The sequence below is a fragment of the Pseudochaenichthys georgianus genome, chromosome 5, assembly GCF_902827115.2.
Source record: "Pseudochaenichthys georgianus chromosome 5, fPseGeo1.2, whole genome shotgun sequence".
NCBI classification, from domain to species: Eukaryota; Metazoa; Chordata; class Actinopteri; order Perciformes; family Channichthyidae; genus Pseudochaenichthys; species Pseudochaenichthys georgianus.
This window is the reverse complement of record NC_047507.1, coordinates 16,437,368-16,453,174: the sequence shown is the minus strand read 5'-3', so window position 1 is coordinate 16,453,174 and position 15,807 is coordinate 16,437,368. Positions and strand designations below refer to the sequence as shown.

The 15,807-nt window shown below is 40.4% G+C and overlaps 2 protein-coding genes across 4 annotated transcripts; one reads left to right on the top strand and one right to left on the bottom strand.

Moving 5' to 3' along the window:
• Positions 1-733: 733 nt before the first annotated feature.
• Positions 734-4,159, top strand: ppcs (phosphopantothenoylcysteine synthetase). Of its 2 annotated transcripts, none has more exons than XM_034083311.2 (4): positions 734-823; positions 2,254-2,785; positions 2,867-2,970; positions 3,467-4,159. In XM_034083311.2, the coding sequence occupies exons 2-4, from the start codon at positions 2,257-2,259 to the stop codon at positions 3,791-3,793; spliced, it is 960 nt and encodes a 319-aa protein (XP_033939202.1). In that variant the 5' UTR covers positions 734-823; positions 2,254-2,256; the 3' UTR covers positions 3,794-4,159. The 2 variants fall into 2 exon arrangements, with proteins under 2 accessions (XP_033939202.1, XP_033939203.1); XM_034083312.2 differs by having other exon boundaries at positions 737-843.
• Positions 4,015-15,730, bottom strand: utp3 (UTP3 small subunit processome component). Of its 2 annotated transcripts, none has more exons than XM_071203115.1 (16): positions 15,384-15,730; positions 12,585-12,672; positions 9,028-9,084; positions 8,873-8,929; positions 8,682-8,787; positions 8,521-8,589; positions 8,308-8,429; positions 8,055-8,210; positions 6,772-6,843; positions 6,480-6,520; positions 6,300-6,396; positions 5,708-5,842; positions 5,451-5,587; positions 5,239-5,299; positions 4,452-4,559; positions 4,015-4,301 (listed from the first exon to the last, which is right to left on the bottom strand). In XM_071203115.1, the coding sequence occupies exons 2-16, from the start codon at positions 12,600-12,602 to the stop codon at positions 4,212-4,214; spliced, it is 1,326 nt and encodes a 441-aa protein (XP_071059216.1). In that variant the 5' UTR covers positions 12,603-12,672; positions 15,384-15,730; the 3' UTR covers positions 4,015-4,211. The 2 variants fall into 2 exon arrangements, with proteins under 2 accessions (XP_071059216.1, XP_033939201.1); XM_034083310.2 differs by lacking the exon at positions 15,384-15,730 and adding an exon at positions 13,187-13,407.
• Between the last annotated feature and the right edge of the window lie 77 nt (positions 15,731-15,807).

Sequence of the window (15,807 nt, the reverse complement as noted above, 5' to 3'; positions counted from 1 at the left end):
TGTCGAAATATATATTTCTAGTAACATTTCTAGATAATATTGTTGCATCAAGGAGCATTTTACTGTTGTAGTCAAACAAAGTTCTGGTTTGCTTTTTTCGTAATCATTTGAGTATTTTTCCCTTTACAATTCCTCATTATTGTACTTAAGTATAGTACTGGTGTAAATGTACTTAGTTCCTTCCCACCTCTGGTTACAAGTCATATCCAGAATAAAACTAAATATAGGCCAAAGACATTAAAAAGAAAAAGGCCTAAATTAAAATGCCACATGACTACCAAATAGGCATCTGATTATTTTGTATAAAACAAGAGTATGAATCTACAATATTGGACTATTGGCAAGAAGAAAGAAGTCTTACTGCATTTCATTTGTGTATCTGTAATTATAGATGTGAGTCATGAGTGATACTATAGAACTGTTCTAAAAAACTGATTTCCATAATACAAAACTTATCATAAATATAAAATAACCAGATCAGCAGCAACACTTCAAGATGTGTGTTGCCATTATAAAACTCACTGACTCAGAGGGTTAGTCAAGGTGAAAAGATCCGCTTTAAGAGAAATCCCTCTCTGCCCCATGGGAGTCTGTGTGTTGGTGATGTTAATTAATTAAGAGTAACACCTCATTGAAAGTGAGAATAGTAATTGACGCACGAGTCGACATTATTTAACCTGCGTGGGTGCAGTGCAGTTTACGGCCAATGGGGGCGCTGAAGGTTTTCTTCTCTATTTTATTAAGAGCAACCAAATCAGCTCAGTGGTTTCAGGAAGTGCAGAAGTTGTTGTGAAGCTGACTGACATCAACATCGGAATTGAAAGTAGGGCATTTCGCAGTTTAGTGAGTATATTGTGGTAAAGCAAATGTGTTTTTTATTAAGGCTGTTGTCACGGTGGCAAATTACTGTCTAATAGCAAGCAGCTCAGCGGTGTGCAGCGTGTGTAAAATGACTCACCACCTGTCATATTACTGATCATTTGCCGATACAATTCAGAAAACCTTGAATAGGCTGTGTGTCCTTCAGTGAATCAGCCGCCAGACGGTCAAGGTTCACCTGATAAGTTTACTGACTGTAGCATGTATGCATACTGTGATCAGAGAGGTGGAAGAAATATTCAGGTCCTTTGCTTTAGTAAAATTACTAATACTACTCTCTGAAATTACTCCACAAAAAGTCAAGTATTATTCCTGTACACTACTTTACTATTGCACAAGTTTAATAACACAATCCAACTTTTAAAGCATGGTATTTAATTCCTGAATCTGCCAGTGGGACATCAATTTAACAGTAAGTTATGTTCATTCTACCAGTGGTGTAAAGTAACTAAGTACATTTACTCAAATAGTGTACAATTTTGAGGTACTTGTACTTTATTTGATTATCTCCTATTTATGCTTCTTTGTAATTCTACTCCACTACAATTCGAGGTAAATTGTGTACTTTTACTCCAATACATGTATTTAATACCTTTAATTACTTTGCAGATTTTGATTATTGATTTAAAACATAATCAACGATTAAATAAATACTTTAGGTACACCTGGAGTAAATTCACAAACTATAAAATAATACAAAGTAGTTCCACCTTTGCCAGCTTTGATAACAATGTAATCAGTAATTATAATCAAAACAAATAATATTTAATATTCAGAAAGGGGAGAACTTTCACTTTTGGTACTTTACGTATATTCTGATGCTAATACTTTTGTTCTTTTACTTTAACAGGCAGGCAAAATGGATGTTAAAATCCAAAAGACCCGGTTTAACAGGCAGGCAAAATGGATATTAATATCCAAAAGTTCCCCATTAAACACAGACATAACATAAACCTTCCTGACTGATCACAACTCTATTCTTTACATTACATGTCATTTGTTAGACGCCTTTATCCAAAGTGACTTACATACATTCACTACTGTGGGCAATCCCCACAGGAGCAATTTGGGGTGAAGTGTCTTGCCCAGGGACATAACGACATGCTGACTGCAGTGGGACTCGAACTTGCTATCCCCTGTTTCGAAGTCCAGCTATATGGCGCTACACTATCCACTGAGCCACAGCCTCCCATCCTCTTATTCTAAATCCTCTTTCCTGATTATCGATGATAATCCTTTTATTTTGTCAGTTCAAGTCTGATTTTCTTTGCATCACAGCAGCTCCATTTTCAACATCAATGACAAACCTTGAGACAAGAAACAATGGAATAACATTCAACATTAAAATCCCTATGATGCCCTCTCTCTCATCAGGTGATGGCTAATCCCAGAGTATCTTCCATCGATGGGAAGTTGGCAGAAGAATTTGCCGTCCCCTGCCATGTTGATGAGGTTAAAGAGAAGATGGCTGCTTTCGCCAGTCTACACGCTGCAGCGGGTCGCAGAGTGGTTCTCATCACATCAGGAGGAACCAAAGTTCCCCTAGAGTCCCGCACCGTCCGCTTCCTAGATAACTTCAGCAGTGGCAGGCGAGGAGCCTCTTCAGCGGAGTATTTCATGGATTCAGGCTACGCAGTCATCTTCCTGCACAGGCATCGCTCCCTCTACCCCTACACACGGGTGTTCTCTACCATTAACATGCTGGATGCCCTGATGTTCAGAGGGGAAGAAGAAGCTTCCTCTGGTGAAGTGGTGGTTAACCAGCAGGTGCTTCCCAACATTGCCAAAGCACTGAAGAGATACCAGGAAGTGAAAGAAGGCAACCTCCTTCTGCCAATCGAGTTCAGCACTCTGTCAGAGTATCTGCATCTTCTTAAAGCAGCAGCACAGGCACTCAGCGCTATAGGTACAGATTAACAACTTACTACAGGTTGAATGTGTGGCTTTTGTCAAGCGTATTGCTCATAACCTCCTATTCTGCACATAGGACCAATGGCCATGTTTTACTTGGCTGCAGCTGTGTCAGATTTCTATATCCCAGCATCTGAGATGCCCGAACACAAAATCCAGTCTTCCAATGGACCTCTTCAAGTAGGTGAAAAAACATTCAAACCCTTTTTTCAAATTCCAGCCTTGCAAGAATCACGACTCAAGGGGTGACAATGTCTGTCTGTAAATTCAGCTCCAATCCTCTGTGGCTAAGCACAGCCTAAAAGAGCTGCTAGCATGGTTGTCCTGTGACATTCTTTAAGAATAACCCCCCAAAATAAGTCTCTGAAGTAAATAGAATGGCATGTATCAACAGAAAATCTTGCATTTTTGTGTATGTGGAATTGTTTTAAAATAGTATGTTTGTAAAGTTGTGTGCATATGACTAGATCAATGATTTGGATGCAAGACTTGAGTTTGTTAACAGTTGTTTTTATATAGTTTTGCTGTTGCTAAAAACATCCTGGTTCATCCACAGATTTTTCCTCCTTTCCACTTAAAAAAAAAAAAATCAAGAATACAAGGTTACCTTTTTGTGTGTGAAGTATTCCTTTACCTGGTTGTTAATGGCAATATACTTTTTCTTTCTCCCCTTCAGCTCAGTTTGAACATGGTACCTAAGATACTGTCCCCACTAGTGAAAGACTGGGCCCCTCAGGCTTTTGTCATTTCTTTTAAGCTGGAGACAGATGCATCCATCCTGCTGGACAAGGCTCGCCGGGCTCTGGACACCTACAGGCATCAGGCGGTGGTGGCCAACGTGCTGGACTCCAGACGTGGCTATGTGGTGGTGGTGACCCCCGAGACCCAGGCTGAGCTGATCATCTCAGAGGAGGATGCCAAGAATGAGGTGGAGATAGAGGAGAGGATAGTGAGCAACCTGACGTCAGCTCACGACAAGTTCATAACTCAACAAGGGGGCTGACAGAAATCATCCATACTGCACGCCTGAGTCATGAGTTGTTGTCTGTGCGCTCACTCGTTCCTGAGCTTGGCTTGAATAAATACTTTAATCATATTGATAATATAACCTTGGTAATAACTTTAAACACATCCTGCCTTCCCATGACCTTTCTAATGTACTCTAAAAAAAACATCATCCAAGCTTTGATTACTGTTTCTGTACAATGACAAAATACAAGTTAATGAAAGTTTATTAAATGTTTATTCACATTGTGCAATGAACTAGAAACAAAGTAATGTTATTGCCTTTTCTACACAAGGGACTGACGGTTGAATAATTCAGTGACATGCTTTACTACAAATCTATAATAAAAATCAACAAGTTTAATCCATTGGTATTTTTTCAACCCCCTGGCTCCACGTATTGGACTCTTGTTTGGTTACTTAAGTTTCACGCTCTTCTTGACGCCAGCACGAATACCAGAGCGCTCTCCACTGTATCTCGTCTCCTCCCGACGAACCTCTCGGACCTGGGGAAATTGAACGACCTTGTCAACTGCTGAACTTGTTTTTCAACATATACTCTGGATTCAAACTGATGAGCCTGCAGTCCTCAGAAGCTTCATGATGCACTGAAACAGTGTAATACAAATGTTCTCATCAATGTATGGAATACAAACCTGGCCCTTTCTGCGGATCTTGGCCCGTCTGAACTTCTCTCTGTGCTTGACTCTGGGATTACGGTCAATCTTCTTCCTCTTTGGTGTGAGCCCCTTGTTCTTCGACATCTGTGAAATTGGAAGAGTTACATAATTAGAATAACTGAACAGAAATGACAGTTTAAAGTGGCAACAGACAACTTCTACCCCGTAAAACTTCAAAAAGGCTACTATAGTTGTCGCAAAGACAACCAAAATCCCTTTCCACTCAAACACACTGCGTTCAGTTGTTCACAACTTTGTGCTGTAAATAAAGCTTTCCCAGGAGATTGTACCTGGTGTCACTGTTTTATAGCTTTCAATTATGCAATCTAATTTCATAATGATAAGTTAAAGTAACTCAAAATGAAATGCATTAAGTGATCACCGAGTAAGGGGCACCAAATATAAAAAAAAACGTACTATAAAACACACATTATACCCCCTTTAGTTTTTCTTCAAAAACTGAGAATGAAATTGTCTACATAGAGACAAGACACGCACTGCTACATACGACGAAACTACATACGATTTATTTGATGTAAACATGTAAAAAAAAAATGTATTCAGCTTTGTTATTCAAGCATTAAAAAGAGTATAACTTGCATTTATGTCTAAGTAACTGTCAGGATCCATTTGCCTACTCGGAAATGACCACCTGCTCTGAAGGTGTTCTGATAGATCTGTTATATTATTACTATGAACTTCCAGGTGAGAGTGTCTGACTAGCTATTAATACTTCAGAGTGCTAGTGGTTGTAACACTGTACCTGGTAAGTAATGCCTCTCTTAGCATCTGGATCTTCCTCCATATATTCCTTCTCCTCCAACCTGCAACAAATTCACATTGATCAGATACAGAGTTGATCTTGTCCAAACAGCCATTTTAAAGACTCAAATCAAACTTACTCTTATTCACATTGATCAGATACAGAGTTGATCTTGTCCAAACAGCCATTTTAAAGACTCAAATCAAACTTACTCTTCTGTTTCTGGTTCTTCGACCTTTCTCTTCAATTTCGAACGCTCCTCCGCATCTCTGTAGAAACGCAGAGCCGCTTCCTCGTCCATATCAGAGTCAGAGTCATCCTCCACCCCAGGCATAGGCTCTTCAGAATCCTGCAAACAACGTGTTCTCATTACCATTCAATAGTCATACAAAACATCAGCAGTGGATCTACATCGAGGATGCCCTTCAGTTTATGCAATAGTGTTACAAAACGAACACAAAAATCTCACCGTTCCCTTCTTATTGGAGACTTTGGCCTTCTTGCCCTGTGCAGGTTTGCTGGATTTATCCTTCTCCTCCCCAGCTAGAAGCTTGCGAAACTGCGGTGCAAGCCGAGCATCCACTGAACTGAGTTCATTGATGAGCTGCAGGAAGGTATTCAAGCGTTAGACACAGGGTTCTAATAGTCATTTCTGGCATTTTCAAACGACAGTAGCATCAAAACATGAATGACACACTAAAGGAAGCTGCTCTAATAGATAGATCGATCGATCGGTCGGTCAGTAGGTAGCTGGATACTTTATTGATCCCAATTTAGGAAAGGAAATGTACATAAGAAAAACTAAGACAGTCCAATATATTTCAGAAATAGAAATAAAATAGCATTAAAAAGTTAAAAGATAAAATATATACACGTGGAAAATATACAAAAATAAATAATATACATGTGAAAATACAAAATTCCAGCAACAAATATAATGCTCTATAAAGTAAAAGAGAACATGTACAGTTTCCTTGACATATAGAATGAAAACACAATCGCTAATACTACTTTACTAATGCTATGTTCCCCTGGCAACAGGTGTCACTGTGTGCACTCACATTTCTGAAGATGAGCAGTCTTTCAATCACAGGATGGTTATGAGCAGGGATTCGCTTTGCTTTCAGCACCATGTAGAAACTGATGTTCGTGCAGTAACTGCAGCAGGAAAGAATAATTAGCCGCCAATTAAAAAACGTTGACATGATCTAACAAGCAATAATAATTGATTCACAACTAACTTGAGATACAGCTGCTGTTTTGTCTTGAGGTAGTCAGCACCCTTTGGAAAAAAGCACAACAATTGGTTAGGAATTGATTGCTTGAGCTACATGACAGTATTATTATGTGGTTTGGTACTTCTGAAGACATATGGACATTAGAAGCTTACAATACAGACACCAATCATCATAAAATATAACAGTAGCCATCCCATCTAATGATCAATCCAGTTACAGCTATTTAAAGAACCTAATCAGAGCCACGGTTGATTTCAATGTGGATTCTCATACAGCCAAATGTTAATGTGCTCACCTTTCCTGGGGGGATCTTTCCATCCTTGACCATCTGTACAAGAGGCTGCAGCTCGTCTTTCAGCTCATTTAGCTGCACACATACAAAATATGTTGGATTGTGGTAACTATGCAAGTATCTTTTGGCTTATTAAAGCTCAGGTTTTTGTTGGGAAAATACTGAATGTACTCTTTGAATATTAGAGTAGCACATGATAACAAAGGCCCTATGTAGCTGTGTACGTAACAGGATGTATGATTACATAGATGACGCAGCCCCTAGGGAGATAGGCATATGACTGTCATGTGTATTGCTTACTGAGGCCTTAGATAATCAGAACTAATGCCAGAATACTGCTTTGAACCGGTATTCTGCATCTTGTGACTAATGGCGAATTTCCACTACAGCGCGGTTTAAGCGTGCCGTGCCTGGTCCGTTTTTGGTTGCGTTCCGGCTAGCGGGTACTTTTTCACAGTTATTCTGGCTCTCCAAAATCGAGGTTCTTTCCGGGCCAACAACCGGGCTGAGTATGCTAAACTAGTGAGAGAATCGCTGGCAACTACAACAAAATGAACATATTTGACCGTGATTTAATTGTAATGCACGTTTCAAAATGATGCCGAAGTAACAACATACTGATACCGGTTAGTAAAAACCATGAATTAAATCTTTGACAAGTCTGCAGACAGACGGCAGGCGAAAAACCTTTTTAAATGCATGTTTTCTGAATGGAGATCGGCTAAGCTAACGCCATATATGTTCCGACCGTCCACACTCACAACAACGGCCTATACAGACATAAATAAACCAGCGACTGTATTCGCCATGACACAGGCAGTGTGTGGTTTGTACTTGTTTAACTTTTGTCTAGTTTCTGAATAGATATGAGGAGCTGTGAGCTCTGAGTGCTAACAGCTGATGTTGGTTTTGTGTTTCGCGTTGAAGATGACGTCACGGCTCCGCCTACACTGCGGCCTACACTGCGTTACTATAGTTACTACCCCAGTTCCTAAACTGTAATGGAAACGCAGCATAAAGTGAGCCTGGCCTACCAAGGCCTAACTATACCGTACTAAGCCGTGCGAGGCCCTGCAGTGGAAATACGCCATAACACTCTTGTATATAAGCATGTCAAGGACACTGTTCGGGGAACTATTTTGTTCCATGCAGCTTTGTGATCACTACTTCCTTTCTTGCAGGATAATAAATACATGTGTCTTGATATTGAAGATCAAGCCGGTGACGCGTGATATTTCTCTAACAGTTTTTAACACATTGATTTTGGTTGAATGCCTGTGTTTTACCTTTGCTTTGAAATCCTGAATAAGTTCAAGCAGCTCTGGTGACTCCTTTTTCAAAAGTTTCATTTTCTCTTTCTGGGACATTTGCTTCAGATCTTTGACAATCCTTTCTTGTTTTCCCGCAGTCTTGTCATCATCCTTCTCCTCCACAGCAAATTCCTTCATTTAGACAAATCAAACAATCACAATTAAAAACATTTTCTATCATTACATTTTCATTTACCAAAATGGTGTACCAAAGAGAATAACAAAATACCTGGAAGAAGTTTAAATCATAATCCTCCTCGCTCAGATTTGCAGCTAAACGTTTTTGGATATTTTTAGCTTCTTCTTCTTCCTCTTTTTCCTCAGCTTCCAGCTCATCCTGCTTTTTACCCTCTGTAATAACACAAAGACATTTCTTTCAATATTAGCCATTTAGAAAACCAGAATTACCCGGATAATATTGGTGGGGATAAAAGATGCTTACTGGTGGCCCCATAGTCAGAGTCATAGAACATCTTCTTCTTGGTGCCCCATGCCATTTCATTAGGAAGATCTGAGGAAGACAGCAAGGTTACAGTTAAATATGCTTATTTATATACAGTAAGGCAAAACCCTTCGCAAAAAAAAGATAGATTGTATGTTTACCGTCTTCTTTTTTCTCCTCTAGATCACTTTCCATATCTGTCCCCTCCTCTTCCTCTTCTCCCTCCTCATCATCTGACTCCGAATCATCCAGAGCCATCACTTCCTCCTGTGAAATTCAGATGAGCTTGAATTGGTTTTTGATTTACATTTATTTAATGAATATAAATCCCAGCAAACACATAAGTCACTACCTCCTCATCAATTTCCTCCTGGTCGCTCTCCATTTGAACACCGCTGGCAAGAAGTTTCTGTGACAAAGAAAAAACGCAGCAAAATAAATATATATAAGAGAACGTAAACACAGCAACATCCACATACTGAAGAACTACTAATGAGGAGGACTTACTGCAATCTTGTCATCATGAAACTCATCAATTTTGTCCTTTGCGTACTGTGAGGATTTCTGAAAGGAAGAGGGAAGACATTCAAATATGACATTAAAATAATCTACAACACCAAAACAGAGTTGATGTAGGAAAGTTTGTTGATGGTTAAGAGAAGGGATGGGTACCGAGCCCCGGTATTAAAGGGACCCCGGGGCTGAATTATTAAAGACCGTGGTACCATGGGCACGGGAAGGGGGGTGTTGAGGGCGCTGCAGCACCCCCTAGAGGCAGGCAGGGGATGCGGCGCTCCCCTGTCTGAATTATTATTTGACGGTTATTGCATGCTAACGCTGTGCATAATCTGTGTAATATGTAGCCAATAAATTCCACATTGTTGGTAAAATAATATTTTGGCCTGCCCCGAATGTTTTTTCTGTAGCCCTGGACAATTCTACCTCAATAATATAATACATTAAACGTGTTTTACGTGAACCTCATCATGACACTAGAGAGGACGACAGGACTGTAATTTCCCGTGTTCAGTGAATGCAACAGAGGCAAGACACCAGACCAATCAGAGAGTTGCATGGAAATAAAAGTGTGCTTGTGTCATTCAAGGTCGGCTGTGTGTGTGTGTGTGTGTGTGTGTGTGTGTGTGTGTGTGTGTGTGTGTGTGTGTGCGTGCAAATAGCGCATTGTGTGTGTGTGCGTGTGCGTGTGCGTGTGTGTGTGCGTGTGTGTGTGTGTGTGTGTGTGAGAGAGTGGGAGAGAGAGAGGGACCGGTGCCAGCAGCAGGGACCGTGTTGTTAGCATCTGGTTAGCTAGCTGCACTAACGGACATACGGAGCTGTTTGTTCCACAACAAGCTGGAGGAGAGCTCTCCTCTCAGACTGAGAGGCACAGGTGAGCTAAAGGACTCTGAGTGTTTAGATAGTTAACTTTAGTCTAAGTTATCTCAGTGGGTCTCAAACGGTTTGGTCACAAATTATTCAAAAGATTATTTCCGCGGCACACTTTCATATGATCATTATAGTTATAAACAAAATAAGAGAATAAAGGAAAAACAGTTATGAAATACTATATGGCAGTAAAACAAGAATACAGTTTGAAAGGAGAGTGATTTGTAAAATATCCATAAAGAAAAAGAACATCTGCTTACAGTTGTGTTTCATCTGGGTGTTGAGAGATGTATCCATAGATCTCTTAATGTTGCTCTCAAAGTGCACCAGATTGATGCTTTCAACTTCAATATTTAAAAAAAATCTTCCCGGGGAGTTTCCCCCCGGACCTCCATAGAGGAGGTGAGGTCCGCTCCCCACTCGTAAAAGAATAGCACTTTACCCTTGCCTATATGCCGTGAGCTGATTATCGAGCCTTCATTGTAACAGTCGGTGTACTGTGTGTTTGCGTGTGGGGAGTGTTTTTGTGCGTGCTCTATAGTGCCCGTAATGGTGTTCACTGGAGTCCAGCACCTCAGCACCCCCACTTAAAATACCTTCCTGCGCCTCTGCGTGGTACCGTTAAGCTCCAACGTTATCGGTCTTTTTATAGGTACTGGAGACATGTAAAAAATATATGTCATATGGATTGTGCTACACAAACATTATATTGCAGTTTTAGTGTCGCCAACTCGGTTTCTAATACGCAAAAAGATTGTCAAATGTGCCTATGATTATTTTCGATCTTTCCAATCCAGACAAGAGATCTCTCTCTCCCCTGTCTGTGTGCGAGGGGGCGAGGCAGCTTACACACGCGTGGCATGCTACACACACACACACACACACACACACACACACACACACACACACACACACACACACACACACACACACCACACACACCCCCCCCCCCCCCCCCCCAAGGTGTGGTTAAACTGTACCCTTCTCGATGTGGACAATGCTCGTTACCAATAGCGCAATAAGAGTTTAGCATGTAAGGGGGGTAACACAAGCAATTTGTCTAAACATTTAGCAAAAGTGCACCACATCCAGACGGAGAAATGCACCGGGTTCGACTGTCTTTCTAGTAGCTCTGTAGCTCCATCCACGAGTAACGTCAGGTGTGCTAGCAGCAACACAAGGAGTTAACTTAATTATACAAACATGGGTTAATAATTAGAGGTAACTGAGTTATTTTGTTTGTTAAAGTTTCAGCTATTCCGTTTACAATTCTGTCATCAGATTATTTAATACGATGTGTTAAAACATTGTTGTTTCTTTTTATGTGAAATATTATGCATTTAATTTAAATAAAAAACAATGTTAGTTTTGTTCACAATTTGTTTAGTTTACCTTATTTCTTTCTCCAAAAGAACCGATAAAAGTACCGTTAAAAGACCGGATCGATAAAAGTAGTAGTACCGTTAAAACCTTAACGATACCCATCCCTAGTTAAGAGTCACGTGATTGATGTACGAGATATATATCACCAGTGTCTGGTTATTACAAGAAGATAACAGTATTATAGAAACATTTTCAAAATGTTGTCAGTTTTGCATCGATTGCAAACATTTTTATTATTTGAAATCTAGCCACATCTAGTATATATTTAATACTGTAGATCAATAACAGTCAAAAACTTTTCTGAAACTCAAGTGACGATAACAAAATATCACCTATCATTATTAATCATTAACCAACAGATGTAGGTTACATACAGGGTTTCCCACACAGACTATACTTGGGCGGGCCGCCCAGGTATATTAACGGCCGCCCAAGTATATTTCGCGACCCATTTAGGTTTTTTTTTTAATATATAATTGTTTTCGTTATTCGTCCGTGACCAAGACGCCATCTGCGATCGATTAACTTGTGGACTATGATCCCTCGCTCCCTTGCTCTGATCTCGCCTCCTTCTGGCCTGTTAAGTGGCCTGCCTCACACAGGGTGACTGGCTGTCCACATGATGTGGCCTGCCGACATGGCCACTGTGATACAGATCATAAATCAAAGCCCTTGATTGGTCTCTGTGTGTCATTCAAGCCCGGGATAAGCTCAGCTCAGGTGAGGTAAAGGACTATCTGAGTGTTTAGATAGTTAACTTAGTCTAAGTTCTCAGTGGGTCTCAAACGGTGTAGTCACCATTTATGTAAACACATATTTCCATTTGAGAGGATAGTGATTGGTCTAATGGATAGTGAAGTGGGCTGAAGATCGGAAGGCTGTGAGTTCTGCCCCTGGACCTCGACTCCCACTAAAAATCACATGGATAGGTTCCTAAATACATTTTTTTTTTTTAAATAGTAACTCATTTCCATATGTTCATGTGTGGGTAGTAGATTTAAACTATAGGGCTATTATTATGGGCCCTGCCTGTACCTGTTCGCTCTGCCATCACGTGAAGGGTCTGCTAACAAGCGACCGACAGAAAGGTTAATGTTGTTGCACATCACCTCAACCCCCCCAAGTATATTTCAGATCTGTGGGAAACACTGACATATAATACTTAGGTACATTTCTCTCAGTCTGTCAAACCCTACATTTTGTATGTCATGCATCTCTGTCTTACTGTGATGATGACGACAACAACAACAACAACAACAACAGTGCAGTCAGCAGGGACCGATCTGCTGCTCTACCTTGTCAGGGACAGGCATCTTCTTGTATCCCTCAGGGTCATCTTCATCATATTGCACTGGCTTCTTTTGCCTTGGGGCCTTTATAGTTCTGAATGGTAAAAGAAAGGAGACCGACATTAAATAATTACACTTATATAACAATACAACACACAGTATCGAAGGATTTCCCTCTCATATAATAACATAACTAATTAAAACACATGCATACAACATTCAAGTTTACAGATACCTAAATACATTCATACTTAGACAAGAATGAAAGCACAATACCTAAATAAACTGAACTAAAAGCAAACATACATGGTTAATAAAAAGGGCAAAACTGTAGAAAATTAGGATACGTTTTCAAGGAATTTGGAAAATGTTTAGCGTTATAATAATGGAATAACTTAGTGTTTACTGTAAGTCCAGTTGGAAAAGGAAAAAACGTAAACTTTTTAGACAAAAATCGATTACAAGGTGTCAAAGCATATCATAAACATAGACTGTATCAGAACACCTCTGCCTAACTATGAGGCTAAATGCAGCGTTAGCAGCATAACAATCACATAGCAACATAAAAACATGCAGACTCTGGTTTAGCTAACTTTGGCCGAACTCACCTTTTTTCTCGAACCATGATGGAAACGATACACTGTTAGCTGCACGTTAGCAGACAAACAGGACGTTACAGTGGAAAAGAAGCAATGCTTTTAAACACCAGTGCTGACAACTGGAGATAAAACAAAAGAGAACTGTATTAAATATCCAGTTGTATAGCGTTGAATCGACACACTTCCACTGTCGTTGCCATGTGCTTCCGTGATTTCTTCTTCTACTTTACTTTAGATGACGGTCTCCACAGCGACGTGAAGGCTGCACACCGCCCTCTGCTGCGAGGGAGGGCTACATACATCTATTTGATTTAGTGTTTGAGTTTTGAATGACTTGTTTACAGGTTTGAATCAAATACATTAAGTCTACACCAATTGTAACCCCACCCACCCTCGCCACCAGTAAATAAAATCCCACTTTAGCTGTAATTTAGTCCGCCAATAGTGTTTTATTTGTCAGATAGTTTACATATTTTTTCTCATGGTCAACTTTTTTATTTTCACTCTTTTAGTTATGTTTTATGTTCTATTTTGAGATGTTTTTATTGTACAATTGTTTATTTTCCACTATTTTTGTATTTCTAATTATGTGCAATACTTGTACATGCTGCAATGAAAACATTTCCCAATTTGGGATCGATAAAGTATATCTTATCAATTAACGTGCAGGGAGAGAACAAAACATGAGTGAATAATATAAAACCAATGGAGCACTGTATCTGACTGAAAATGCAACTCCGCTTGTACGATATTTGGTAATATGAAGATTGTTCTGGATATTATAATATAATACTTAACTCGCAATGATTGCTTGCTACCCAGCCTTTAGTCGACCTCTCACATTTCTTCAAATGTGGTCATGTGTACAGGCAGCCATTCAAACCCAGCAAACATATTTAAACCAGTTTAAACAGACATTAGAGAGAGTTGGTGTATTATTTTATTTTTTCTTTGTTGTACACGTAGTCTATGTCATGGTTCATGTGCTGTGAGTCTTAAACGTTTGGTATCAGCTATTAAAATAACTCAATTTAAATTAAAAAGTGTAAACTGTTTGTGGCGAACATTTCCAGCAATTAATCCCCATTGTGCAGGGTCCTGAGAGACACGGGGAACTTCCGATGAACTCGAACCTTCACCCTGCTCTGTGACGTCCTCGTCAGGCTCGTCTTCATCTTTATCTTCCTCTTCTACTCGCTGCTGCGTTAGCATGCTAGGTTCAAGGCTAACATTGCTCGCTAGCTCAACAACATCCTCCGTGACCGCCGCCACTGTTCCTTGTGGTTGTTGCTGGCCTATTTCGTCACTTTTTGCTTTTTTGAAAAAGCTATTTATTGTTGGCACATTTTTTAATGCAGCCGCCACTCTCTTCTTTTTCTTTCTTTTTCTTTCTTTTCGCAGCCCCGCTGGGCGTTTGGCTACCGGCACCATCCATTTTTTCTGCTCACGTGACAAAATGTGACATGAGTGAGGGTGGGGCTGTGATTCGGCTATACACTGCCGCCGCATAGTAATACATTTGAGCGCATACATAGTGAGACCCAGTGGCGGCTGGTGGAAAATATTTTTGGTGGGGCTATTGATAGAGTGAGTAAAACATTTTTTTTTGGGACAAATGACCCCTTAAATTAGGACTTCTGGTGATGTAATGGCGCGTTTCCAGTGCAGCGTGGAGCTCGCTTTAATGCTGCGTTCAGACCGGACGCGATGCGAATATTCGCTTCGCTCTAAACGCTCCTATCGCATCGCTCTAGTCGCTCGAGTTTCACCGCAGCTGTCAGCTGTGTTTACTCGCATCATTCAAACAAGACGCGCTGGCTCGGGAGCTACAACAACATGAACATATTTTACCATGATTAAATTGTAATACACGTTTCTAAATGATGCCGACGTAACAACATACTGATACCGGTTAGTAAAAACCATGAATTAATGCTTTGACAAGTCTGCAGACAGACGGCAGGCGAAAAACCTTTTAGAATGCTTGTTCCCTGAATGGAGCTTGGCTAAGCTAACGCTATATATGCTCCGACCGTACACACTCACAACAACGGCCTACAGACATAAATAAACCAGCGACTGTATTCTCCATGACACAGACAGTCTGTGGTTTGTACTTGTTTAACTTTTGTCTAGTTTCTGAACAGATCGTATCTGTCCACGGCTGTTTGAAGAGCAAGCATGTGAAACAACAGATAGCATTTACCTGTTTGCATCCAGCTAGCCATGTGAGAAGCCTTGTTGATACGTTTTGTCTTTTTCACGAGCCTGCTGTGATATATACAAATCGGGTTGGTCCGGTCCAAGGTCTTTAAGTATCAATTTATCTCCCAAACTTCTCCTTTCAAAAGGATTGGAGAGTAGCTCTTGGGCGGACCGAGGCTCCGGCGACTCCACCTGCACACCATTCTCATCCAAATACTGCGTCACCTTGGTTACTCACGAGTCTAAAAAACAAATCACGTCAACGCACGTAAGCAACATGGGCGCCAACGTGAGCGCCCACGTGACCAAAATATTTGACGGCGCTGATTGGCTGAAATTATGTTTCGGCGGCACAGTTTACTATTGAGACGTTTGCAACCTGCTGGTTGCTGCTGTTTCGCTCGGGGGCTCTGCCCCGTAATGAT

Bases quoted from the DNA above. Each gene is read 5' to 3' on its own strand.
- ppcs (XM_034083311.2), top strand. From the start codon at position 2,257: ATGGCTAATCCCAGAGTATCTTCCATCGATGGGAAGTTGGCAGAAGAA. The intron at 2,786-2,866 runs GTACAGATTAAC...TTCTGCACATAG, and splicing joins ACAGGCACTCAGCGCTATAG to GACCAATGGCCATGTTTTAC. The intron at 2,971-3,466 runs GTAGGTGAAAAA...TCTCCCCTTCAG, and splicing joins CTTCCAATGGACCTCTTCAA to CTCAGTTTGAACATGGTACC.
- utp3 (XM_034083310.2), bottom strand. The intron at 8,788-8,872 runs GTAGTGACTTAT...TGAATTTCACAG, and splicing joins AGGAGGAAATTGATGAGGAG to GAGGAAGTGATGGCTCTGGA. The intron at 6,521-6,771 runs GTGAGCACATTA...TTTTTTCCAAAG, and splicing joins GAAAGATCCCCCCAGGAAAG to GGTGCTGACTACCTCAAGAC.